Here is a 26,752-nt window from a genome sequence, read left to right on the forward strand (position 1 = left end):
ACCAAGTTTCATCGAAATGCCTCCATTACAGTGGGCGTCTGAGTAGTGTCAGTTTATTTATAACCACCCTGTGTTTTATCTGTTACTCTAATTTTTTTGAAATTCTGAACACAGTTAGAAATAAAATAAACAACGCATTTTCAAAACCCAATTGTATTAAAACTCTGGACATCTAATCGAACTATCAACCAATAAAACTCTTGTGTAGGTACAGACAGTGTGACTTACAATTAGGAGTAAGTCTATTAACAACCCTTGACGGAGTTTATTCTACCAGCAAGGTAATCACTGATCCTGAACTCCTTGCACCCATCTCCAGCCTGGAGCTTCTGTTTGGCTCCCTGGCACGAGTACTTCTGGTACGCGTACAGGCATTGGTGGTCGCATAGGGTGATTGCCGTCGCCTTGTCGTTGAAAGGATACGGCAGGTCAGCGCACATTCCTCCGTCCACGAACCCTGTCATCAGGAGGCCGTCCGCGACGTTGCTCTTCTCGTCGAAGTTCTCCCAAAGGGTGAACTTGTTCTGGCCATTTTCCAGAGCCCTGATCTTCTCGGAGTGAGTCTTGGTTACGTTCGCGTAGACGCCATCGGGCTGGACCGAGTACCTGTAGACCTTTTTGCCAGGGCATATGTAAGGGTTCCCAGCCTCGCTGTACACGTCGAAACGCACCCAGTACTGTCGGTAGGCTAAGGTGCAGTAGTAGACGCTACTGCCGTTTGACAGAGGTCTGAATGAGAATATGTGAGAGCTGCCGGCAGGTAACCGGACGGACTTCAGAGTTGCGCTCTCCGATGAACACCTGAGGCGTACCTGGAAATCAGAAAATTAAAAAAAAAAAATGCATTTAGTGCAGTTATGTGGGATGAGAAACAATAGTAACTTAATGCAGAATATGACCACAGTATTTTTATAACGTAAATAGGTATTTTCGTCACTACGTAATGGATAGAACTAGAGCTCCTGGAAATCTTAGGCTGGCTCATCCGACATATTTGTGTGCAGTGTGACGTCAGTATTATCACTGCAACCAGTAGTTCTTCCCTATATACCGCTTTTTTCCCCTTTTTTCAACGATTAGACGTCATTTTGGATAGAAAACTTGTTTTCCCGCTTTAAGATGGCAGACAATGAGTCCAATCGTTTTTCCAGGTGCCTCAGTTAGAGCTGGGGCTCCTCGAAACCCCTGGCTGACTCATCCGTCATCTTTGAGTGAAAATGTGACTTCTATCGCTATAGCTAATCGGTGTTCCCTATCCTGCTCTTTGTTAGACTATGAGACGTCACATGTTGTGTAACCAGATTTAGGTAAACGCCAAAATAAGGACGTACGTTTTTTGTATATTTTCAGTAACTACTTGTTCGTGTCTTTTCACAACAGATGGCGCCACCAAGCTCAAAGCATTAATAATTTTTCCATCGATCCCAACACACATATGGGCGAATTTTTCTCAATAGATGGTGCCTCTATCCCAACAAAGAATAACAGTTAGTAAAAAAACCAGATTGTTTTTAAATATGTGTGAATACAGTATTTTTTATCTTTGAGGAGGTACTTTTTCACGGCAGCTACCTACAGAGCCCTTTGTTTCTTCAAAGAGTGCAAATATGTGTGGAAACAGGTCTGAGAGAGAGTAAACACACACTAATGAACTGATTTTTGTTTCACTGTGCATATTTTTCTTTGTTGGAAGGGGAAATCCGGAACCCAGAAAATGAGGACAAAAGGGGAAAATTTAGAAAACGTATGAGGGAATGACATCGAAAATGAGGACTAGTCACATAGAGTGGCAAAACCAGATTTTTGTTCAAAGATGGAGAAAACGGCTGAGTCCGCTTCCTTTTCCACGCGCCTCAGACCAACCAATTTTTTTACGTAAGATTTCTTAAGGACTTTGAATTTCTTTACGAAAAGACACCTGTACATCCATTTCCGAAAGCAAAAATTAGTGTACTTCAGAAATTTAAGCTCTTAACGATGTCTCATAATGTCATTTGGGTAACTATTGAACCCAATGAACTCGTATGACGTAACGTTTGCTTCCTTTCGCGTTAGCTATCTTGGAAGTTACATGAAGGTATACAACTTTATCCACGGCGCTTAACGTTCACATCAACGGAATTAAAGGCCCAGTTTCGGAAGGACGTGAACGTCACGTCATAAGAGTTGATTGGATAAAATCTGAAATGCAGTGTTTACACAAAGGACATTTCAGAGTTGATTGGGTTGAGATACAGTTTTATATAATATTTTTTTATTATTATCGATCTTACTCAATCGATAAACCTGTGACTGCCACGACGTACGTTATTTATCGACCAGAACTTACGCTCCGTACGTCGTTCCATTAACCCCTAGACTGCAGGAATAGTCGGAAAAATGCTTCTCTTGATACGGGAGTGTAAAAAAAAAAATTTACATTTTTTTCAGTTGTCTTTTGTGAAAGATAGATGACATTCAAACGCGTACGTTGCAAATACAGTGAAACCTATCGGACGGACACAATATGATACGCAAACCTGTCTTTGACGGAAACAAAAAACAGTCCCTTCATTGATTAATGCTTTTACTATGCACCTTTATAAAATGGAAACCTATCGAAAATTGATTATTATTTCAGTCTCTTGACGTTCCGTTTCGTACAGGTTTCATTGCTTAATACAATAGAAAAAAAAATTGTGGTACACAAACACATAATTTGGGTTCTTGGGTTCAAACCCCGAATCACCGAAAAAATAGCGATTAGTAGCGGGGAAAAAAAGGCACTCTCTACCACTACCTCAACAAAGCGCACCCATCTGCAAGCAAATGTGTTAGAAAATAGAGAGAGAGAGAGAGAGAGAGAAACAAACTGGAATATATATATGCGTACGCCATCTATACGTAATTTTAAGAGATTCATGTGAAAAAGAAAAAAAATTCAGTTAATCACAGAATGATTGAGTAGGCTACTACACTGATCATTTGTGGATGATGGGAGCATTCCGAGCGTTAATAGAATGCCTGAGTGTATACTGATTAGTCGGTGATATGCAACTAAAATGACAATGTCCTGGTCGGGAATATGATATACTATGCTTGTTACATTTATGCATAAGTATGATATAAAAAAAATTTAAACGCATATTACAATGCAGTAAGTCGTTTAAAAAAATTATACACAAACATCCCCCCCCCAGCCTGCAATATAGCCGCATACCTGCGAAATATAGTCTGTTAATCAATGGGTTAAGAAAATAAAATTTTCATCCCAGTGACAGAACGATTACTGTAGCATTTGTCCCAAAACTCTAGATAACTATAACACCTGTATTTCGATGAGATAGTGAACAAGAAATCTACATACTATCAGCTTTATTCACGCCAATACGATAAGAGAGGATACAGTTCTTTTTTTTAAAATGACACATGTTTGTCTCTTCTCATAGTTATTATCGATTCTAAGAAAACCAGTGATAAATTTCACGACATTAGTCATCCTTTTTAAAATAATATATAATAAAAATATTCTCTATGCAATATGGATCTTAAAACAACAACAACAAAAACTACCGATAAATTAACTTTTTATTTAGACCCTGTGAGATAAAAACTTACAATTGGTGAAATTTAAAACCTGCTTTGTGAGCAGTCATTTGCAAAATATTCCATACTTTTAAATGCAATATTTATCAAGACATTAAAGATGAAAAACGTACTAAGTTTCGGCAACTTATCACTGCTTTGGCAAGATTGTTTTGGTTTATAATTTGGTTTTAGGGACTGTACACAAATTGAATGATTTCAACTATTGATTATTTTATTTAGAATACTTTGTTGTGTATTTTAACGATAGCTCATCCGGTAATGGTAAATATTTTACCATCATTGATTTTTTTACCATCAGATGATTAGATTTAGAAATTATATCGTCCTCCCCTCTTGCCAGAAGCACAGATGTACAATGCTCTTGGAAATAAAGAAGCGTGGCAGATGATGTTTAAATGTTACTGTCCATGACTACCCATGTTACTGTCTAGAAGTTATTTTCCTAATATGTTTGTAATGTGTGTTTCAATAGGGATACACATTCGCGTTTCAGGCACGACTTAAACAACAAAATAATGTATCCGATCACCCAGTAAAAAAAGGGAGAATTTGGTGCTTCTGGCATGTAGGGGAACGATATGGTGATTAGCTTTTCATCAGTTTGTGTGTCACGTACTGTTTATCCCTCTTGAAAGTATAAAAAAATTAATTACTTCATAATTAAATAATTAAAAAAAAAACCACGTTGCAAATGATGCTTTGTAAGATAGCGAATGCTAATACAAATACAAATACAACGCCACAACAGGCAAAATGCCCAACGAGGTGGCTGATAAAAAGATGCCCATAAAAATATGGTTGTCATATGTTTCAAAAATACAGCAACCCAATTAAAAATGCAATTAACACAAATTACAAACAATATATACACATGATAAAATATTATACAATGCCCATAAAGAATACTTATGGTTGTCTTATTCTAAGAATGGATAGCTTCTCGATTTACCCCAACATGTTTATCGTATTTCTTTTTAAACGTGTCAATTGTATTACAATTTACTACCTCCGGGGGTAAGCTATTCCATTTATTAACAACCCTATTGGAGAAAAATTCCCTGCGACACCATAACCTTGCATTGTCCCTCACCAATCGATACTGGTGTCCCCTTGTAAAAGCAGTTGATTGGCGGTGTACTAAAAGTTCATGGTCCATCCTATCCATCCCATTGAAAATTTTGAACACTTCGATCATATCTCCTCGATACCTGCGTTCATCCAATGTAAACATATTCAAAAAATGAAGTCTCTCTTCATAACTCAAGCCCTGTGTGCCAATAAGGACACGCGTAGCTCTTCTCTGCAACCCTTCAATCAAGTCTATGTCCCTCTGTAGGTATGGTCTCCAAAACCTTACAGCATACTCCTTTTTGAAAATGAGACCAAGCATTCTATTCGCTTTTTGTATTTGACCAAATACAAAAGCGATAGTCATTGACCAAGTGACCCGGTGAGTGAGTGAGTGAGTGAGAGCTAGCTAGCTAAGACAGACTGGTGTCGCTCATTCATTCACTCACTCGTTCACTTACTCACTCGATCGTTCATTCACTCATGTCGAACTGATGTCGGTGAACTTTCTCAGCGATGAACTTTTTTATTCGGTGAATTGTTGGTCATTGAATTTTCCTAGCGGTGAATTGCATGGCGGTGAATTGTTGTCGGTGAATTTTCCATTCACGCGTTAGTATGAATATTCCGATATTTCTCTACTACAATGTGATCATTGTTCAGCAAAAAAACTTGGGTGAATGCGCAAAATTAATCATTTTTAATGTGAAATAATATTTAAAAATTTTATACAATTTAATACTGAAATTTGATTGCAGTAATTTATAAACTAATAATAATTCAAGGTGAAGTCGATAGAAAAGTGTAAACGCAATGAGGAGCTTATTTTTAAAAGGGAACATTTCCACTTTTTTCCCGAAAGGCCCTTTTTAACGGTTTAAGAATGTTTGGGGAAAAGCTCTGTCAAACCGGATTATTCACTCGGGAATATTTTTGATAGAAATTGAAATGTAAGGTTAGTGTCGTTTCTATCAAAAGGGGGAGCATATCCACCTTTTTCATACCCACTTCGTTATTTTCCATCTTTCAATAACGGATACCCATGGGACCGAACATTTTGTCCGCTTACGAGGAGTGTTCGTTAATGGATAGTAAGATATATTGAGTCCCGTCGATGTGATTCAAAATTGTGTCCGTCAGTGGAGGTGTCCGTTATGGGAGGTTCCACTGTAGAATGATCGGGTTTCTTATGTTAATGACGGGAAGGCAGTAAGGGTAGCTTCCTGGAATAGCTGAAACGTTCTGGAACCAACAGGCGACGTAGAAATTTCCAATTTTTCTGACTTGACATTTTTGATCAAAAGGTAAAATTTCCACTATAATTTTCTTTCGAAACGGAACATTTCCGAGATTCAAATGCAGATAACTCTCTTGGATGTTGATCCAAGTAACATAGTATTTCAATATGCTTATACCATTCCCCTTACGTTGCTATCTGTTGGGCTATTTTCCACCTTTGTAAAGTAAACGTGAGGAATACGTTTTTTACTTCTACTGTAAATTTAACAAAAGTGGAAATGTTCCATTTCGAAAATAAGCCCATGAAACACAACTTACAATCATTGTGAAAATTGCCTTTCGGAAAACTTTGAAAGAAAATAATGGCAATAGTTGATTAAAAGTCATTGAAAAAATTCATGAAAATATTCAATTTTCTTTTGAAAAAAAGAAATGTACATTCAGCCGCGCATGCGCGAAAGAAAGCTAGACGTACCGTTTCCTGAGCATCGTTCTTGATTGTGACCAACATTTCGCAACCGTAATCCAAGAATTCCTGTATTTCTTGTTCGGCTTTTGTTTCGTCGACATCAGAGATGAACAGAGTCGCTTCAGAAAATCCGATGCAAGAAAAGAGCAACAGAAACGCCGCACAAAAGCTCTTGTTGATCATCTTTGATTCGGAGAGTAGAAAAGGCTTCGAAACAAATAAGAGGCTCGATCTAGGCGAGAGTCGGTTGTTTTATAATCAGCTTCCTCATTATCGGCCGTGTTCGTTGTTAGATAATTCCCAATGATAAGCAGGACAACGGTGCAAATTGCGCACGTGTATGACGCATATACGTCTATATAAATGTACCTTTTGATGACTAGATCCATGTGTATGTTACGCGGTAAAAATGATAAATCCGGTTATTATGCATAGCAAAATCGGCCACTATGCATAATCACCGACCATTTTGGTAAGTTTGATAAATATCCCTAAATTTATCACATTTACGAAGAATTATGCATAATACCCGAATTATTAAGGAACATGATAAATCGCACTGAATTCCTAACATTTGTATGTTATATCGCCATTTCGTATTGGGATATATGATAAATTGATCCCTTTGCCGCGTGAAAAGATTTATTATATAATAATGACCGTACTTGTGAACCAGGATATAACGAACAGGATATAATAAACTTTGATTTAACAAATTTTTTCTTACATACTCGAAATAACTCCTATTTGACGAATTCTGAAATCGGACATCAGTGCAACGAATTCCCATTTGAAAAATTTCACGATGATGCCTCGATATAAAGAACTCTGACTTAATGAATTTTTTCTGAACATCCTCGAAATATAAAGCCGGGATTACACTATAAAAGTTTTATAATAGTTCTCTTATAAAACTTGAAAAATGCAATCACAATAAACTTTGCGGTTACATTCGAACGAATGTGCCGAACAACCATTAAGCCTATTGGTTACATTCGAACGAATGTAACCAATAGGCTTAATGGTTGTTTTTCCACGTTTGGATCTTTTATCAAACTTTTATGTGTAATTTGACCTAGCTCGACCTAACTCCTGTTTGACGAATTCTGAAATTGGAACTCGACATAACGAAATCCTGTTTGAAAAATTTTACTTTGAAGCCCCAATACAACAAACTCTGATTTAACGAATTTTTTCCGAACATCATCGAAGTAACTCGTATTTGGCTGTCTGAAATCAGACTTTGATATAACGAACTCCTATAAAACACATTCAAAAACTTTTAAGACAGTACCCCGAAAAAACGAACTCGTATATATATTCGAAAAATTTAACGATCATACCCCCAATGTAATGATCTCTCATTAACCCTTTCCGGCGTGGTGTCCCCGTAGGGGGCCCACCTGTTTACATTGTTTTCTATGGGTTTTGCAAAAATTGTCTGCCCTTCGAAGGGTTAAACAAATTTTATGGTCATAACCTGATATAATCAATTCCTATTTACAAATTTTATGGTCGTGCTCCGGTACAAAGAATTCTCATTTAACAAATTCATTGATCTAACGAATTTTTACAAGTTTTTGTGCTCATAAAATCAGACCCAATATAACTAAGTCCTATTTAACGAATCATACAAGCGAACATCGATATAATTATCTTTTATTTGACAAGTTCTACAATTAGACTTCGATGTAACGATTTCCTATTCAAAATTTTTTTGCCAAAATACAATTTTGCGAAGAAAATCATCAAATCACGAAATTAATGAAATGGGAGTTCGTTATATGGGGGTCCGACTATATCTATCAAATATGTTGGACTCATTTGGGTGATTTTTTCATACTTTCAATTCACCAATTACACTCTTGGGTACTATGCATAATCACTGGTAAAAGTGATAACTTTGTTACTATTTATCGAATTTACCAACGGGAGTTATGCGTAATCACCAGGAAAAAGTGATAAATGTATTGAAATTTGCCAAACATACGAAAAGTGGGTGACGATTACGCATAATAACTGATTTTATCATATTTACCGTATCATATACAGGGTGTTCTATAAGTCCTAATTGGCCTTTATCTCATCAACCGTTCGTCGTAAAGGTATGGTTAAAATTCAAAACAAAATGTTCAAAATGTGTTCAGGAACTACTCTGTACCAATTTTAAGAGTGAGTCACAAAATAAAAAAATCTAAATTTTTATACGATCCCCTTTGTCCTCTGACTTCCAATTAAAAAGTTGTTGCCCTGTGTCTCCTGTGGCCAATAAAAAAAAGGTTCCACGTGTCTAAGTGCAATATTCGATGACATATTTTTGAATTTAAAAACTTTGAAGAGTTGGGAAAGAACAGCATAAATAAAAGAAAAAAAGCGTTCTTCACTTTTGAAACTGGTGCAGAGTGGTTCCTGAACACATTTTGAGAGCATTTTTAAACTTAGAACCACACCTCTACGACAAATGGTTGATGAGATAAGGGCCGCATTAGGACTTACAGGACACCCTGTATATTTTATTGTCTCACTATGAGATACATGAATATCTTTTAGAATTGCCGATACCATAGGCGACCGTAATTTTCTGTTCCTCTCGATTAATCTCCATGTAAAATAACACTTCAATTATTACAGATTGAAATGATAGAAACAAATCAAAGTGAGGAATTTCAGATAGGAATGTAGTCAGTGTCGGAGTCGAATGTAGTCAGGGTGCATGTTAACAAACTTTACATTCATATAAGAAGAAAATTTAGCGCCCCAGTGATTGGTCGCAATCAGTTGCAATGGTAGCAGAAACACGTCACTATTGGCAGTGGATTTTTGGCGAAGTTTAGGACGTAAGGTAGAAGAATGGAGGTTCTGCCAATCTTTTTTTTTTCTTTTACTTTCTCACGTTGCTGCTGTAGGGTGACCATATGTCCCGTATTTGTCAAGTTCTCTGCAATTTGAAGTGGTGCTTCATTTTCCTCGATTGGCGACATTTCGGTGACTTTAGCACGGGTTGGCGACTTTGCTTCCTTTTAGAACAAATTTCATTCGCGATTATCAGTGATGTCCTCTATTTTCCCGTATTTCGAAGCCCAATTCCACGAAGTTTTCTCGAGCAAATATGGCCAGCGTATGCTGCAGGCACTTTATTTTAAACAAAAAAAAAAAAAAAATGGACGTTGGGCAAAAGAAAAAGAAACGCTATTTTTGCCTGGATCTTCGCCAAGAACTTCGCCAAAAGTTACGTAATACTGACGTTCGCCATTCATCGCGACCAATCACGGGACGCTAAATAACCAGTTTCATAAACCAGTTAATTGATGTTAAATTAATTTTTGAAATGCGAAACGGAATTTTCAATTCTCGGTACTTGTTATTTTGAAATAGTAAAAAGGATGAATAGTTTTAAAAATTATTATTACATCATTCTTTACGTAGTTTCTTGGCGTATTACGCATGTGCGATAAGTTCATACGTATGTGTAAGGCTCCCTGATTGCATTCAGAATTGTTGTTGATATTCAACAGAAAAACACAGCAATGATTAGTTGTGCATAAAGAACAGCTAGATTTGGACATTGGGCCCCATTACTTTCAACAGCCTAGGGCCTCATAAAACTTAAATCTGGCCCTGGTCTTGGGGGTTTCATTTATGAACTGGGGGTTCGAGAGAGAATTTCCGAAATAAAAATATTTGATTCGTGAATAGTTTAAAAATTTATAAAAAGTTTTTTGCAAAAAAGTATTTCTCACGAAAGGGGATTTTTTTTTCTCGATAGAGCGCGCTGCATGAAAGCAAGTCACTGGAAATATGCAATCGGAGTTCCCCAAAAATGCAGTGCCTACGGTTAACAGCTCATTCCTGAATTTTCCCGTTACTGGCGCTTAGAGAAGTTTTTCATTGTGATGTTCACATTGGTGAGAAAGCACAATTGGTGAAGTTGTTTCACCTCAGCTACGAATCACCAGCTGAAGCTTTTCGAATGTTTCGAACACAGAACTGATTGAAGAAAGGTTCACACTGGCCCAATCAATCCAGCCGGACTTTCGTGAGAAGCGACACCTTCTACCGACAAAAATGTGAACTAAAAATTTCTTTTTTACTAAGAAAAATTTCCCCCTTCTTGAGAATGACTTTTTCTCAAACCGCATTCAAATACATTGAAATCTCCATATAACGATACTCTGGGGGGGGGGGGGGCAGGAAAAAATATCGTAGTTGAGAGATGAGCGTTATATCGAGATGTAGCTATTTAACATTAGAATATAGCCATCTCCAAACAAGTCTTGAAGACATATCGTGTTGTAAAGGGATTTATCGTCATATCGCGTATATCGTTGAAGCGAGGTTTCGCTGTATATCAATTCCTTCAACTTTTATTAATTTTTAAATTGTTTACGAATTTATGGGACGCCCAGTATTTCCAGAAGGACGAATTATTTCTGCGTATAACTATATAGGGATTGAAGAAACGTATAAAATTTTAGATTTCGTACTTTTTTAAACAAAATCAATTTGCTTCTCACTTGAAAAAGTACCGCAATATGAATGCTTACCTAATTTAAAACATTTTTGCGACTAAAAGTTTTTGTCTCCGTTCAATGGTTCAGGAGAAAATGGCCTGGGTGAGGCATTTCTGGATAAGCTCCACATTTGTGGAATATAAGTCTATAATATTCTTCAGCGTGTATCCATTCTTTCTTTTATCTGTTCAAATTGACGTCATACCTGACCGTAATGCGTAGCTGAAAAATTTTAGAAAAACAGCAAAGAAGTGATAAGAAATTTTTTTTATTCTTACAGTGAAAAAAAAATTGTTTTTGTCGGAAATTTTGAACAGGAAATCGGAATATAGGTAAGAGAGGAAAAAAAGAAATACCGCAGCAACAACAGAGCACCGAGTTCATCGCTATCATTGAAATAAAAGTGTCTCTGTGTTTTTTTTACTCCGAATTTCGGGGATATCAGGGACATTACGGTCCACTTCCGAATATCATTGCAAAAAAAATGGTATATATTTTTTGGAAAATGTAATACTATATATAAAATTTTTTTTACAATCAGATTATAATCAGAAATGCATTCGTTTCTCCGAATTGAAAAGTTATCTTTAAAGTTTGTGAAGTGAATTGTTCTCTGAAAGTATTGGAAGAAAACACGAAGAGTCGAACAATATAAGAAATATATTTCTCGGCTGAGAGGAATCCGATAATAATGACGGAGGGATGTAATGTTAATTAAATATAATAATATAATACGATCTTATATTTTATTATAAATATAATATTATTAGATCTATAGCAGGTGCACAACCTTTTCAGTCCCGTGATCGGAAAATTCACCTCCAGCTATTCCCACCCGGAAAATTCACCGACAACAGTTCACCGCTAGGAAAAAAAATTCACTGATCAATAATTCACTGAATGGAAAATTAATCACTGGAAAAATTCACCGATCAACAATTTACCGAATGGACAATTCATCGCTGGGAAAGTTCGCCGACAAGCATTTCACCGATACCAGTTCGACATAGTGAATGAACGTGTGAATAAATGATCGAGTGAGCAAGTGAACGAGTGAGTGAAACCGGCCTCTCTCTGTCACTTAGAGCTGGCTTGCTCTCGCTCACTCATTCACCAGTTCACTCAGTCAATCACTAAGTAGCTCATTCTACCACTCACTCACTGGGTCGCTCCCTCTGTCGCTCACTCACTAGGCCACTTGCTCACTCACTAGGCCACTTGCTCACTCACTAGGCCACTTGCTCACTCACTAGGCCACTTGCTCACTCACCTGCTCACTCTGTTGTACACTCAATCAACTGCTCTGTCTGTCACTCACTCACTAATTAAGTCGCTCACTGAATTGTTGGTCGGTGAATTTTCCTAGCGGTGAATTGTTGGTCGGAGAATTGCACGGCAGTCAATTTTCCGGCGGTGACTGGCGATGAATTTTCCATAGACCCCTTCAGTCCACGGGCCGGATGTGTTGTATTTGTGCAGCTCGCGGACCAGGATAAGGCCGTAGCAAAAGTAGGGAGGGATTAGGGGGGGGGGGGAGGATCAGGTATCTTCTCAAAATGTTGAAAAAATTCATGGTTAAGTCTATTACCTCTATCTCTTAGGGCTCGGACAGTCCAGGGGCTCTCCCCGTGATCAGCCAGACTGACAAGATGCGTTTACACAGAGATCCAGTCGAACTCAGAAGGATAGGACCTGGAACTTACACTGAGCCACTAACGACATGTAGTGGTCCCTCTTTTTTTGGGTTCAACGATAGGACCTCAGAGGTTTTCCTTTTCGTAACTTTGCATGAATATATTGTGAATTATATTTCTGAATCTTGAATGAATTTATACTGTCGCAAGGTTCTTTAGGTACCCTATGAAAATGTCCCCAATCTCCCTTGCATAGCCTGCCTTTCCTCGTATTTGTCCAAACTCGCGCATGCTTTTTTGAAATTGTATGTGAATGAACATGACTCGGAGTCCTTTAGGTCCCACGGGCCTCTGATTATTCTTCTTTCGTTTCTTTGTTCGGTTTCGCACTTCTGTGTATACATAGGCCATATGTTTATATTTATACGTTATAGTTGTAGACATGTGTACGTTTTTTGTATTATATTTGTGTATATACTCGTTAATTTATGTGATAATAATAATTTAACTTTTATTTGAATGTATATTATCAAGTGAATGTAAAATGTATATTGACAATTGAATGTATATTGACAATTGAATGTATATTGACAATTGAATGTATATTGACAATTGAATGTATATTGACAATTGAATGTATATTGACAATTGAATGTATATTGACAATTGAATGTATATTGACAATTGAATGTATATTGACTGTATATTGTATATTGACTGTATATTGTATATTGACTGTATATTGTATATTGACTGTATATTGTATATTGACTGTATATTGTATATTGACTGTATATTGTCAATTGAATGTATATTGACTGTATATTGTCAGTTGAATGTATATTGACTGTATATTGTCAGTTGAATGTATATTGACTGTATATTGTCAATATGAATACACGTATATGAATAGGGGTCATTTAGATTCCATGATAGAGACCCCTAATTATTATTATTTTTCCCTCCTTGTATTTCAGAATTTTCTCCAGGACTACCACGACCTCCCGGGCAATGAGCTAAAATCACGTAAACGACAGAACCTGGACGTGCTCTGTCTGTTCTGTTCTGTCAGCTTGGTCTCTCTCAGAAAGAAATTTCTGGCCACGGCTCTGTTGGGAGACCATATGAACTGCATTTTATGGGACATTCCTGTAATTTTGGATGTTTCAACTTTTTTTTTTTATAAAAAATGTAGCGGTTTTTTCTTGTCAACGAGGCTTAGTTGAATTTTAGAAATCAAGAATTAAGATTGTTTAGATGGCTCTATCATAATCAATTATGGTCGTATACATATCGTATTCATCTCGCATGTTTGTCAAACATATAGGTTTTTTTTGCTCAATCATATTTTTACCCATTCAGACTTGTAGTAAATATCATTTTCAGCAATTGGCGATTTTTTTAGCAATTTTAGTGATAGTTTCCAACTTTACTTGCCTTTGATTTTTTTTTCGCTGTAAAACTGGTAAATTAACTTGAATTCGGCAATTTCTTTTTGACTTTAATTTATAACTTTACTTGAATATTACAATTTCTTTTGTGATGATTGGCGATACCCCATATTTTCCCGTATAATATCTGATTTCTGCAAATTTTTCTTCTAGAAAATATGGTAAATCTAGGTAGGTGTAACACGTTTATTTAAAAAAAAATAGAACACGCCAGAAATTTACGAGAGTAGTTCATGAAAGACTCAAGCTGAAAAGTCCAAATTAAGGGTACGGCAGTAATTTGCATTTTCACCTGAACAGTGGTTATCAAACTTTAGTCACCCGCGGCTCCCATTCGCTTTCCCGGTTCATGATTCATCTGTGGTTCCCCAGAATAGTTTAGCAGATATTTTTCCTTATAAAAGAACCACTTCAAAGCATAAATAGGAACATAAATCAATATCTCCTGCTCGCCACGACGCTCCCGACAAAGGTTGGCGACGCCCCCCTAGAAGCCGTAACGCACACTTTGAGAAACAATGTTCTAAGAGGTCCTTCTTGAGCATATCGGTAGTAAAAAAATTGGTATGAAGTAGATTGAAAAGGTCCTGAAATGCCAAATTACTTTTTTCCTTTTTGTTTCAAAAAATTAGAACATCTGACTTAAAATTTACATGAAGATTTTCATGCAAATTCAAATCAACTTGATCGAATAAGTGTTGCACATACATTTCCTGTTTATATATTTAAACCTAGAATGGCTCAATATTCCTATTAAGGGGGGAAAATGAGAAAAAGGGGGGGGGGGAAGAAAAAGCGTAATTTCTGTAAATTACGTGTCCATTTGCTTACACAGTATGAGAAAATGCGTGCTGATGTCGCACGAATGCATTGCACTTTGGCCTTGACCATGGATTTGATGCATCAAGACATTGAATTGATAACTCTCCGGCATAGATAAAGATCTGGATTCTACCTCAACCATGAATCCCGTCGGCACTATTGTAGAGTCAATAGCAGCTGGTCTGTAATTTATCAGCTTTTTATTGTAGCACGACTCCACAATTTGTTGTTTTTATCAGCCCAGCCCAATTAGTTGAGCCAGATTTCCCTAAATTTTTACATTTCGAAGTCATCATATCGTTATATGGATAATTTTTGAAGTCAATAATCAATTTACTTTTATTGCCTTTTTCGGAAACGGCTCTATGTTACTTGTTATATAATAACATTTCCGGACACATCTATCTTTCGGGACCACTTCGATATCTCTCTGAGAGATGTGAAGTGAGGTGTGTCCGATCCTTTAATGTTCAATGGTTTTATCACGATCAAATACAATAATCAGATATCACAAAAACACTGAAGTATCGATGATGCTTTATGGACATTGCCTTTGAGATACTGTGTGATCTTAATCGGTGTTTAAACCTTTGCGGTGCACTGTACGTTTTAAGTCAGATGCTCTAATCTTTTGAAATAAATTTCGTGGTGTTCTAATTTTTTGAAACAGAAGGGAAAAGTAATTTGATATTTTTCAGGACCTCTTTAATCTACTTTAAACAAAATTTTGCCTCCGATATGCTCAAGAGACAGCCTCTTAGAAGATGAAAATACAAATTTTACAACCATACAACTAATTTGGGATTTCCAGTTCATGAATCGCTGTCGTAAATACAAATACAAAGGCCACAACAGGCAAAGTGCCCATCGAGGTGGCTGGAAAGTGATGCCCATAAAAAGTATTGGTGTCAAATATTACCAAAATACACCAACTCAATATAAAAACAAAATTATATTCACAGATAAATTAATCATAATAATACTGTATAATACACTGTACTTAAAAAAAGATAACTTCTTTTTAAACACGTCAATTGTGTTACAATGCACGACCCCTGGGGGTAAGCTGTTCCATTTATTGACGTACATATTAGAGAGAAACTCTCTGCAACACTACGTCCTGGAACTGTCCCTTACCAAACGATATTGGTGTCCCCTTGTCAAAGCAGTTTTTCGACGGTGCATTAATAATGTATGATCCATCCTATCCATCCCGTGGAAAAATTTAAACACTTAACCCCCGACACCTGCGTTCCTCCAATTTAAACATATTCAAAAAATCGAGTCTTTCTTCATTCTTCATAGCTCAACCCCGTGTGTCAACAAGGGCACCCGTAGCTCTTCTCTTCACCGCGTCAACCAAGTCAATGTGCCTCTGTAGATTTATGTTCTTCAAAACCTTACGGTATACTTCATTGCGGGGCGAATTACGCCTCGGAAAAGCGGAAGAATGACTTTAGGAGAACACGAAGAAACCTTTTAAGAATGAAATCAAGCATTCTATGTTTCTTCTTCTCTTCTTAAGCATTCGAAATTTTGACCACCGATGAAGAGTGTTCAGAAAACCTAAGCCGCTCGTGGATAAGAATACCAAATCGGTGATACTAAGTGTTGCATAAGGAATAATAACACCACTCAAATCATAAGTAAAACTTGGGTTGTTTGAATCAAAATGAGCGACCATGCACTTATCCATACTGAAGACCAGTGTGGGGTACTTCTTATTTCTGGGGTGTTCTAATTTTTTCAAACAAACATGTATGTTGAGTTGCGTGAATTCATATATTTGTTAGGAATACGTTTCTCGGGCCTAAGGATGGAATGCTTTGGCGGGCAGCATTTGTCTCACGGCAGGAGGTTGCGCAGTGTGCATTAGTTTGTTTCACCACTTTTCGTGGTGTAGAGTTCAAGTGTAACGCAGTAAACATTTTCAAAAGGGCAAAACACTAACTGAATTTTATTAATCAAGTTATTAATTGTAATGTTTTTAATGGCGATGCAAACAGTGGTACAAACAACATATGGATTTGGAAAATATTTCAAGAACAGCATGAATTTGATAGTGTATTATGATGATGCTCTGCCTCTCGATACCGCAATAATCCCTATACCGATTTTTTTTCAGGATTTTCTCTTAGTCCGAAGAGTACCGTTATATGGAAATTTCTCTTAATAGTTCCACAACACACACACACAAAAAAAAAGCACGCACAAATTATAGAAAACTGCAGTTCACCACACACACTGTCTACGCAATCTACTATTATTAATTATGGATAAAGTCATAATTATTGTCACATAATTTTTATAAATCATGAAAATAATCTTAAGTGGTGATGTCAAAGATTCAACTAGGCCTTGTTGAGAATAAGGGGGAAAAACGGGACATTTTATGGAAGAGTTGGAACAGCCAAACGTATGGGAACATCCAGAGCCTCAACTTAGAAGGGGGGGGGGCGGATGCCGAGAGAGAGGAGGCGCAAATTTCGCCCTTTAACCTCTCATTCAAGACTGACCAAGTATATAATTGCGGTTTTGGGAATATCAAGGGGAATACAAGTTATATGGTCGCTCTTTATACACAAGTTTCTGACCCGCGAGCTGTAGAAGTACCGCATACCTGGCCCTTCCGATTGAGAAAGTTATGCACCCCTGCTGTAGGAGATCTTTCAACCGTTTATCCTGGGATTCAGGGTGCCCCAGCGTGCCTGGAGACCGGATAAAAGTGCCGTGAGATATTCAGAAAATAACTGACCTCCATTCCAGAGCCGCCCTTAGGGATGTTTGCGACAAATGCTGTTGCACTGGGCCCCTACACTCAGGGGTATAATAATTTCTTTCAGAAAATTTTAAATTAGCATCAATTATGGAGTTTTTCTTTCATAAACTCTTCAATCTAAATTTTCATCAAAATTTTCATATAAATTCTTGATGCTCATTCATCCCTTCTGGAAATTTGCATTTTTATGTATTTTCATCTAGAAAGAGTAATTTCTTTCAGTTACCACCAGTTCTGGAATATCGTTTATCAATAAATTCTTAATTTTCATCAATTCTGGAGTTTTGAGCTTCTTTCTATTCTGGAATTACTCATTTCATTTATCCCGTATTTGCATGAGTACTGGAAGAATTTCTGTCAATTACTTTCGTTATTTCCGATTCATTCTGAATTTTCATTAGTTCTCAGACAATTTCCTCCATTTGGTACTAGTTTTAATTAGCTTTAGAGTAATTTTTTTCATAAATACAAAATTTTCTTTATTTCAAAATTTTCATTTATTGTTTTTGTTAATTTAAATTCATTTTTAGCATTCCTGTACATTTTGTAATACTGTATGAATTTTTGGATGCCGATATCCCACAGATTATACAAAAAATCGGTCTCTCTCTCTATATATATAAGGGGCCCTCGAAACTATTAAGACGCTTCTCACCCCGCGTCTGGAAAGGGTGGCCCTGCCCTATTCCTAATACAAAAATTACATAATGATAATCCTTAGTAATATTTTTAATAGAGAAAAAAATTATCAACTGGTAACGCCATCTATACGTCAACTTCTATTGTACAACTTAAAACCACCCCATAATGAGTTATTGATTAATTCAAATTTCATTCACGTCTTGACAATCAGGAAATAAATTAAACTTTTTACACTTTTTGTTTTGGAAAAACTGACTACATTTTTTTTTTGAATTTTCCAAATGAAAAATTTAATAAATAAAATTTCAGGATTTCCATTAAACATTTTCCATTTTCTGTAATTTTTTTTGTTACAAAATGGCACAATATCCCGGGAGAATGAATTCTTTTCAAAATTCAGAAGAAAGTATTTTCCCAGTAAAAGTGATGCTATGTTGAAAAAATTAAAAAAAAAACAAACTAAAAATAAATAAATAAATATACCATTAAAAGATGGTGTCGCCATCTGTAGTCCTGAAAAGCTACATATATTATCCAGTTGTACTAGTTTTTTTAGTCGAATGTTTTGAATGGAGATGATTTTTGCATCATGTTTTTAACTGTGATTTTTTTATACGATTCAAGTGGGACGTTTTTCCAGCGTTATTTCCCATTTTTTAGGAAACTCATAATTAAACATTATCCACTCACAAAAGAGCGGAAAAACTTGAATTTCACGTTTTTAACCGATCACGATCAGCAACGACGTTGCTTTGGGTCGTAAAAGTCCCAGACCTAATTATTATTATGGATATTTTGGTGCACCCAGGGACGGATCCCCTCCCCTCCTAGCGAAATGTGATAATTCATGAAATTTTAGGAACTTCTTTATGATAATATTGCAACAACAAATTCAAGAAAACTTCGACTAAAAACGGACTAAAACCATGAAAATTAAAAAAAAATTGGGATCGTGAAAAAAAACAACAGAAAAACGACTCAAACAGAAAACACGGGACAAAATGCGGGACATAGTCACCTTATGTTGAGACTAATTTTTAGCGATTTGTGAAATCACTCATCCCAACAACGAGGGCTATATCCGCCCCTGGGAGCACCCTGTATATATATATATATATGAGAAAGCTCTTGACTGAAAATGAATTTCTCGTCTCCTCTGAGTACAAGATTCATCTCGTCAACAAACATTACAAATTACTTTGGTTATCAACAGAATTTATGATAAATATTTCGATAAATTCTTACGGCAAAAAATCTTATGTAAACAAAATTTATGGCAGAAAATCAAAAAAATTTTCCTCCATTAAATTATTTCAATAAATTGTTAAAAAAAAAATAATAATCAGTCAAATTATTCTAATAAATTACAGTGAAATCTCACTACGTCGATATGACGATAAATCCCTTAACAACGACGTTTTTTTTCTCTAATCTTGTTTGGAATCGCTAAACACCTCTCGATACAACGATTTCCTTTATTGCAGTGATTCTCAACGTTGGCAAGCCCGTGGCCCGGTTTCATTCATTTTTGTGAGTGGAAGGCCCAGTCAAGCACAAGACTAACGGAAAATAAATGAGGAAAAATGAAATGGCTGATCATTCGCGGCACGGTGGTTGAGAAACACTGCTTTACTGCGACACACCCCTCTATAATGATATTTTTTGAGGAGGTTTTAAAACCGCTACGCAACGATATATATTTAAATAGTCCATTTTCTCTGAGAATATTCAGGGTGGTGGTGGTGGTGGGGGGGGGGGAAATTCCCTGCTCGTGCCAGTATCATCGTTGTGTGTTACTGCTACGATAGCGTGATCGGTAGAGGTATGGCGCGAGATAGTATCATCGTTGTGGGGGGAAAGAACTGATCGGGCTCAGAATTGGCGATTTCTATTCCCCACATCCAATCACTATGCGGTATTTGTGAGCCAATCAGGAAGATTCGACGCAAAAATAAGAAGAAACGAAATATTAAGATGCTCTGTTTAAAAATGTGGCAAACTTGCTAGGTAGTCTGAATGACGTTTATGGCAAACACTGCAGACGCCTTCTATCTCTAGGAGGTGTTGGCCAAACCGTGCGAATTGTTGGCACAAATATAGGACATAGGTCGATACCGTATGAGAAATAAAGAACAGCTCAGTTTAAAAGGTTTAGTAATTTGATCGTGCCATTGCAAAAAAAGTACAGATTTCGAATTTGAAGCTCGGAGAACTTTGCTATACACGACAGAACATTTTTTCGGTTAGTTTTTTCGGTTTAAAACAGGAATTTAAATATGCAGTATACGTTGTAAATTGAATAAATCGAATATGTGATTGGACGTATTATTACAATCTCGGCACTTTTGTCCAGGTCAAGTAATTTCGCTCAAATATCTTTCAATATATTTTTAAACTAGTTACATACATGTATTTCAGAGTTGTAGGTGGCAGTTTTTGCCAACCACAGAAGGCATTAAGTAATTTACAAGAATTAATTGATCAAGTAGAAACATGGTGCGAAAACAGCAGTTAAACTTAATGCAGGCAAGACAGTATTTATGTGGATCACAGGAAAACTAGATCTACCCCCAGATGCCGGAATAGTGGTTGAGGGGAAATTCATTGAACCAGTTATAAGTACTAAATACTTGGGAATAATAATTGACAAACGCTTGACATTTGTGCAACAACGCAATTATGTAATACGAAGAGCTGACGTAGCAAAACACACTTTAAAACGCATACTTGCAAGCAGATCAACATTGACTATCAAGAACAAATTAAATGTATACAAAATGGCTATCAGATCCATACTTTTATATGCTGCACCAGTGTGGCTCTACTCGAGCAATCAACGCATGGTTAAATTAGAACAATATCAAAACAAAACAATAAGAGCTATGCTGGGAGCCAATTGGTTCATCAGGAATAGAAGTATAAGAAACGATATAGGAATGCCCACCATACACGCCTTTGCTCAAAAGCTGGCTAATAATCTCTTCCAAACACTTGAAGAGTCAGAATACCAACATCTTAGGGAAATATCCACTTACCCAAAAGATCAGATATCAGCATTTTCCAGACCCAAAAACTTTCTGGTTATGAAAAGACCGGAGGTACCGGGATTGTGAAAAATGTATATAAGCAAATAATAGTATATAGTGTAAATAATTAGACCAACTGCAAAATATCAAATTTTGTAGATAATATCTATTTAATCAAATAATCATAATTAACTGCATTTAATAACATATAATCGCATTTATTAATATGATCTATAGTTGACGCTGAACATAAAAATGAGAGTAGGTAATATATGCATTATGATGAATGATTAATGTTAAAAGAATAGCATTAATTATAACTTAATGACGTCCTAACAGGCTGATGAAGTGACGTTCTGTCACTGCCTTGTTGAGTGACACTTTCTGCTTTCTATTTCTCCTCCAGCCTACTTAAGCTTTCTTTTCCCCCTAGATTAATAACCCAATATGGGTAATATTAAACTCTAAGTAGTTTAAAAATAAAACATATACAACCATGGCGAAAATCGCACTACTAGTCCAGGATGGCTAAGAAATGACTCAGGGGTATGCACTGTTTGCCAATTTCAGTCGGAACCCACAGGCCACTATGTCATATTTAGGATTTAGGATGCCAGTTTTTGTGAGCTACACTAAAGCCTCTGAATTGCAACGGCAATACATCTAACTGAATTTTGTTTAGCAACTGATCAATTAAAATTTTATGCGGTGAATATAAATACTAAAAGAGCGCAGTTTTTTTTTGGTTGTATTAACAATGCCGATTTGAAAACACGCCAACAGCAGCATAAATTTGATGGCACGTGATAAGATTGCCTCTCGATAAAATGATAATCCCTCTACAACGACATTTTTCTTGGTCCGCAGGATATCGTTATATCGAGGTTTCACTGTATAGAAAATAGTCTATTAAATTACTTCGATAAATGATCAAAAAATAATCCATGAAATTATTTCAATAAAACAAATTATTTCACTAAATTACGGTTTGGAAGAGCAAATGATCCTTTGCTTGATACAATCACAGAAGAAAGTCAACAAAAAAGGCGAATAGAATAATAATAATGTAAATTACGATATCAAAAAATTCATTTCATTTAATTATTTCAATAAATTGTAAATTAAAATTATCAACAAAATTTATGAAAAATGTAATGCTGTTTTGGTGAACTGGCGGCATAATTAACGGCAAATGTTTTTGATAAATTAGCCACAAAAGTAACGACAACTTATTTCAAAATGCTACCAAAAAAAAAAAAAAAAAAACAAAAAAAAAAAAACGAATGACAAATCACCGACAAAATTCATGAAAAATTATCAAATTTAATAAAAACTATTTTGACACAATTATGGTTCAAAACTCTTGACAAATTATTTACAAAATTAATGATTAAGTATTTTGACAAATAATTGACAAACTTGATGCCAAACTGTCAACAAATTTTATAGAAACGGTCAACAAATTTTATGGAAATGGTCAACAAAATTCACGGCTATGCATTTTGAAAATTATGAACAACATTCATGTCAAGTCTCATGAAAAAGCTATCGACAAGATTCATGAAAAAGCTATCGACAAGATTCATGAAAAAGCTATCCACATATTCATGAAAAAGCTATCGACAAGATTCATGAAAAAGCTGTCGACAAGATTCATGAAAAAGCTATCGACAAGATTCATGATAAATTGTCAATAAAATTATTTATGACAAATTTTTTTACTTTACAAATTATCAACAGAACTTATGATAAATCATCAACAGAATTTATGACAAATTATCAACAGACTTTATGATAAATTATGCGAACAAAATTATTTATGGTTAATTACAAATGGTTAAGAACCCCTGCCTTAAAATATTTTTAGGAGATACGTGGCCAAGTGTCTTCTCGTGATGGATGCGCTATATAAGAGTATGCGGTGAAAAATTCATACACGAGTACATACGGATATAGAGTAAGAATACTTTCTTGGTTTATTTTAAAACAATGGTATTTTTTACAGTGAAGAAATCGATGCAGAGCTCAAAAATTTAAAGGAAAGTGAAATTTTGAAATACATACATATTTGAATAAATTGAATTTACTGCAGACATACTTTTAGCCTCGCGGCTATTGTTAAAATTGATTTTGTATTCCCCCCCCCCCCTCCCGTTAGAAATTCAATCATATGCAAAACAATCTCCTAAGTTTTAAAATTAATACCGAAGTGATTGAAAGAAAAAATGAAATGTCCTAAAATTTTTTTTCCCCATTTTATTTTTTGATGGAAATCGATTTTTTTTTTGCTATTTCTAGTTCAAAATAATTTCCTGAAAGACAGAGGGAGACTTTTTCTTTATCCGTGATCGTCGAAAATTATTTTTGTCTGATTTAATAATTTTTTGACATATAATGTTCACATGGAAGCCATACAAAACATAAAATGAAATTTCTTTTTGAAATTCAGAAAATTTGATTTTATTGAAAACTGATGCAATATAAATTAATTATTAATCTTTTATGGTCACTCATAAATTTTATTCTCAATTTTTCACCGTAAAGCATACGTAATACGTCTGTAAGTACAGGGTGATCAGCGAATAAGCCCTTATTTCAAAATTAAATATCTCTACAACAAAGATCAATAGAATTATGCGGTAAACGGTACGTTTATTAGCAGAACTGTTGGAATGTTGTACAGAAATTTCGAAAATTTAGTTTTTTTTTAAAATTTTTTAAAATTAAAAAAAAAAACAAACGAAACTGGAGATTTTGGGGTTCCGAAAATCCTCATTTGTGCGAAAAGAAACCACTGCATTCGCCTGAAGTTACTGCATGGGCTGCGGTATGCGCCAGAGGCATTATCGGCCCCTTCTTCGTGCGAGAAACGATTACTACTGAACGTTACGTTACAATTTTGTAACAATTTGTCAGCACACATGGCGCACACACAGAAGACACAGTTATATGCTACTCTCTCTCTCTCAAATTACAGTGTTGGTTAATTATCAAATAAATGTTAGTTAATTGTGTTAGTTAGTTTATAATTAAATAAGTGTTAGTTAATTATTAATTAAATTTCAATAAACATTATATTAGGGGAGAAAAAATCGAAAATACCATGGAGACTGCAACAGAACTTCGGTTAACGAGCTTAATTCATCCCGCCAACGTGCTCGTTATCCGAATCGCTCGTATATCGAATATCGAATCAAATTTCCCCATATTAAATAATGGAAACTTGAATAATTTGTTCCACAATTATTCATTAACATAAAAATGACCAACAAAAACGACATTCAGTCAATAATACAATACAATAACGACACAAAATAAATAATACAATAAATTTTTTTTCAATAACACCATAAACAAACATACAATACGATAATATGTTTACAAATGAACTTACTCAAAGCGATGAGAGAGAGGAGGACGATAGTTTAAGACGATTTACGGACTCACTGTTGTCAGCAAACCTATTCTTTTTGTGTGACTTTGAGAAAGAACCTATCCAATGGCACTTGCTTTTGCCTCCTTTTTTTATGATTTCTAGGGAATGGGAAATTGTATTGTCGTCGGACAGATAAATTGCTCTCTTTGCTACAGCTTTATCTGATTGGTTCTTCTTTCCTACAAAATTTTGAAGTGATTCCCACATTCTATACATATCTCTAGTCTCATTTGAATGGAGGGACTTCTCCTCACTTCACTCTTCCCCAAAACGAGATACCGTCCATAAACTCTTACGTGCGAAGGAGAGCCCTCAGTTCATTTACTGCCAGCTCCTGACCATGTTCTACCACCTCGACTCCCAAGGACACAATCTCGTTGACAAATGTTGACTCATGAGCTCTCTGTTCATGAGCTAGTCCCCTCAAAGTCACGTTCAATAATGTAATCAGCTCGCAGTTTTTTCCAAGCAGAATTTAGAACCTTCAAGGGTACATACTCGTTGTGCAATACTACTACAATGCCACATTTAGCTTCTTATCGTATCACGCTCGCAATCATTTCTTTAATTCAAAATTTTATTTGATTCCAATAATTAATCATTTTAATAATTAATCATCATCATGATCATTTTCTGGGAAACATCTAGACTTGCGATACATATTCTGAAAGTTATTTGTAGTTTTTAATGTTTTATTAGCGTGAAAAGGTTTTTTTTTGTCTATTTCAATATTTCAGTCACCCAATCAGCAAATAAATGACCAATTCTCAAATATCGATCTACTTACCACAAAAGGAAAGTTTTGGAAATAATCATGGAAATAATCATTTTCATAATTACTCAGGATAATCAAACACAGAAATAACAGCTCTAACAAACTCTTTTATTTACCTAGCAAAATAAAAGAGTTTTTTTTGTTACACAGTGTGTGTGATTAACTAACAGTATTAATGATAAATTTTATCAACAAAATTATTAATTAAAACATTATTTTTTTATACGCACTTTACAAAATGTTAAAAACTTCACAAATATGGAAATGCGATCTTCTCCATGCGAAGTTACATCAATGAAAAGATTGACCAACACACTACGAAAAATACGGAAGTAATAATTCTCACACACAGCCACTTTCTATCACTTCACTGAATACTTCTGTGCATTATTAAACAGGTTAAAGCATACTCGAATTTTTCTCTTTCCTATGAACATTATATATCAGAGTAATTTTCTTTCAGACCTTATTGCTTCAAGTTTTTATACTTTTCTCTTTTAACTCTCCAGGTTTGTCGAAATTCCTGAACCACGCGTTCCTGTACTTACAGGAGTCTTCGCTTCTCTTGACTCCGGTGCCTCTGCAAAATGCGATGCCAATTAACGTTGAACGAATTGGGCAATAACGCATCGGAAAGTTTTATCTCCTCAGATATCGGAAGAAATAGAATGCTCTAGAAGAGAGAGAGGGGGTGGATGGTAGGTTGGATCTCTCTCTCCCCCATCTCTTTCCTTTTTCACTAGTTTGCGTCGTGTACAAGTTGCTCCAGACCTTCAATTATGCCTAACCAGGCGTATCCGATGACTGAATAATACTCAGGCTACTTTTTCCTTAAAGTGTGTAACCCAGTCTTTTCCAATATCCAGCGGGAGGAAAATGGCTCTCCACTTTGAAATGCTATTTGATTAACAAGAACGCAAACGTGTCGATAACAGGGAAGAGGTAAAACCTCTCGAGCACCGCATGGAGTGGTATTAAATGCACAGGAAATGAAGGTAAAAAATAATAATAGCAATAAAAAAAATGCACGAAAATCAATTTAGTGCTTTGCCTTCAAAACATAAGAACCTTTTCCCCCTATAGTTAAAAAATAAGAGAAGTGAAATTTAATTTCCTTTCAAGTACAAGAACAGAACTCTTGTTGCCATTGAGTGCAAGTGAAATATTTCATTTATGAAAATGGTTTCGTAAAGGAAAAAGAGAGATTTTTGGAGATCCAAATTACTTTAAGTACGGAATGGAGAGAGTATTATTAGCTGATTACTAACATCTGATATTAAAAATAAACATTATAAAAATTAGTAGTAAAGGG

At 35.6% G+C, this 26,752-nt stretch overlaps 1 protein-coding gene across 1 annotated transcript; it reads right to left on the bottom strand.

Annotated features, from left to right (window-relative positions):
- Positions 1-137: 137 nt before the first annotated feature.
- Positions 138-6,619, bottom strand: LOC149078197 (uncharacterized). Its single transcript, XM_089241791.1, has 2 exons — positions 6,371-6,619; positions 138-812 (listed from the first exon to the last, which is right to left on the bottom strand). The coding sequence occupies exons 1-2, from the start codon at positions 6,545-6,547 to the stop codon at positions 246-248; spliced, it is 744 nt and encodes a 247-aa protein (XP_089097917.1). The 5' UTR covers positions 6,548-6,619; the 3' UTR covers positions 138-245.
- Between the last annotated feature and the right edge of the window lie 20,133 nt (positions 6,620-26,752).

The sequence above is a fragment of the Pholcus phalangioides genome, unplaced genomic scaffold (genome assembly GCF_987345545.1).
Source record: "Pholcus phalangioides strain wild (caught in Gottingen) unplaced genomic scaffold, Ppha-v1.0 ptg000014l_1, whole genome shotgun sequence".
Lineage (NCBI taxonomy): Eukaryota > Metazoa > Arthropoda > Arachnida > Araneae > Pholcidae > Pholcus > Pholcus phalangioides.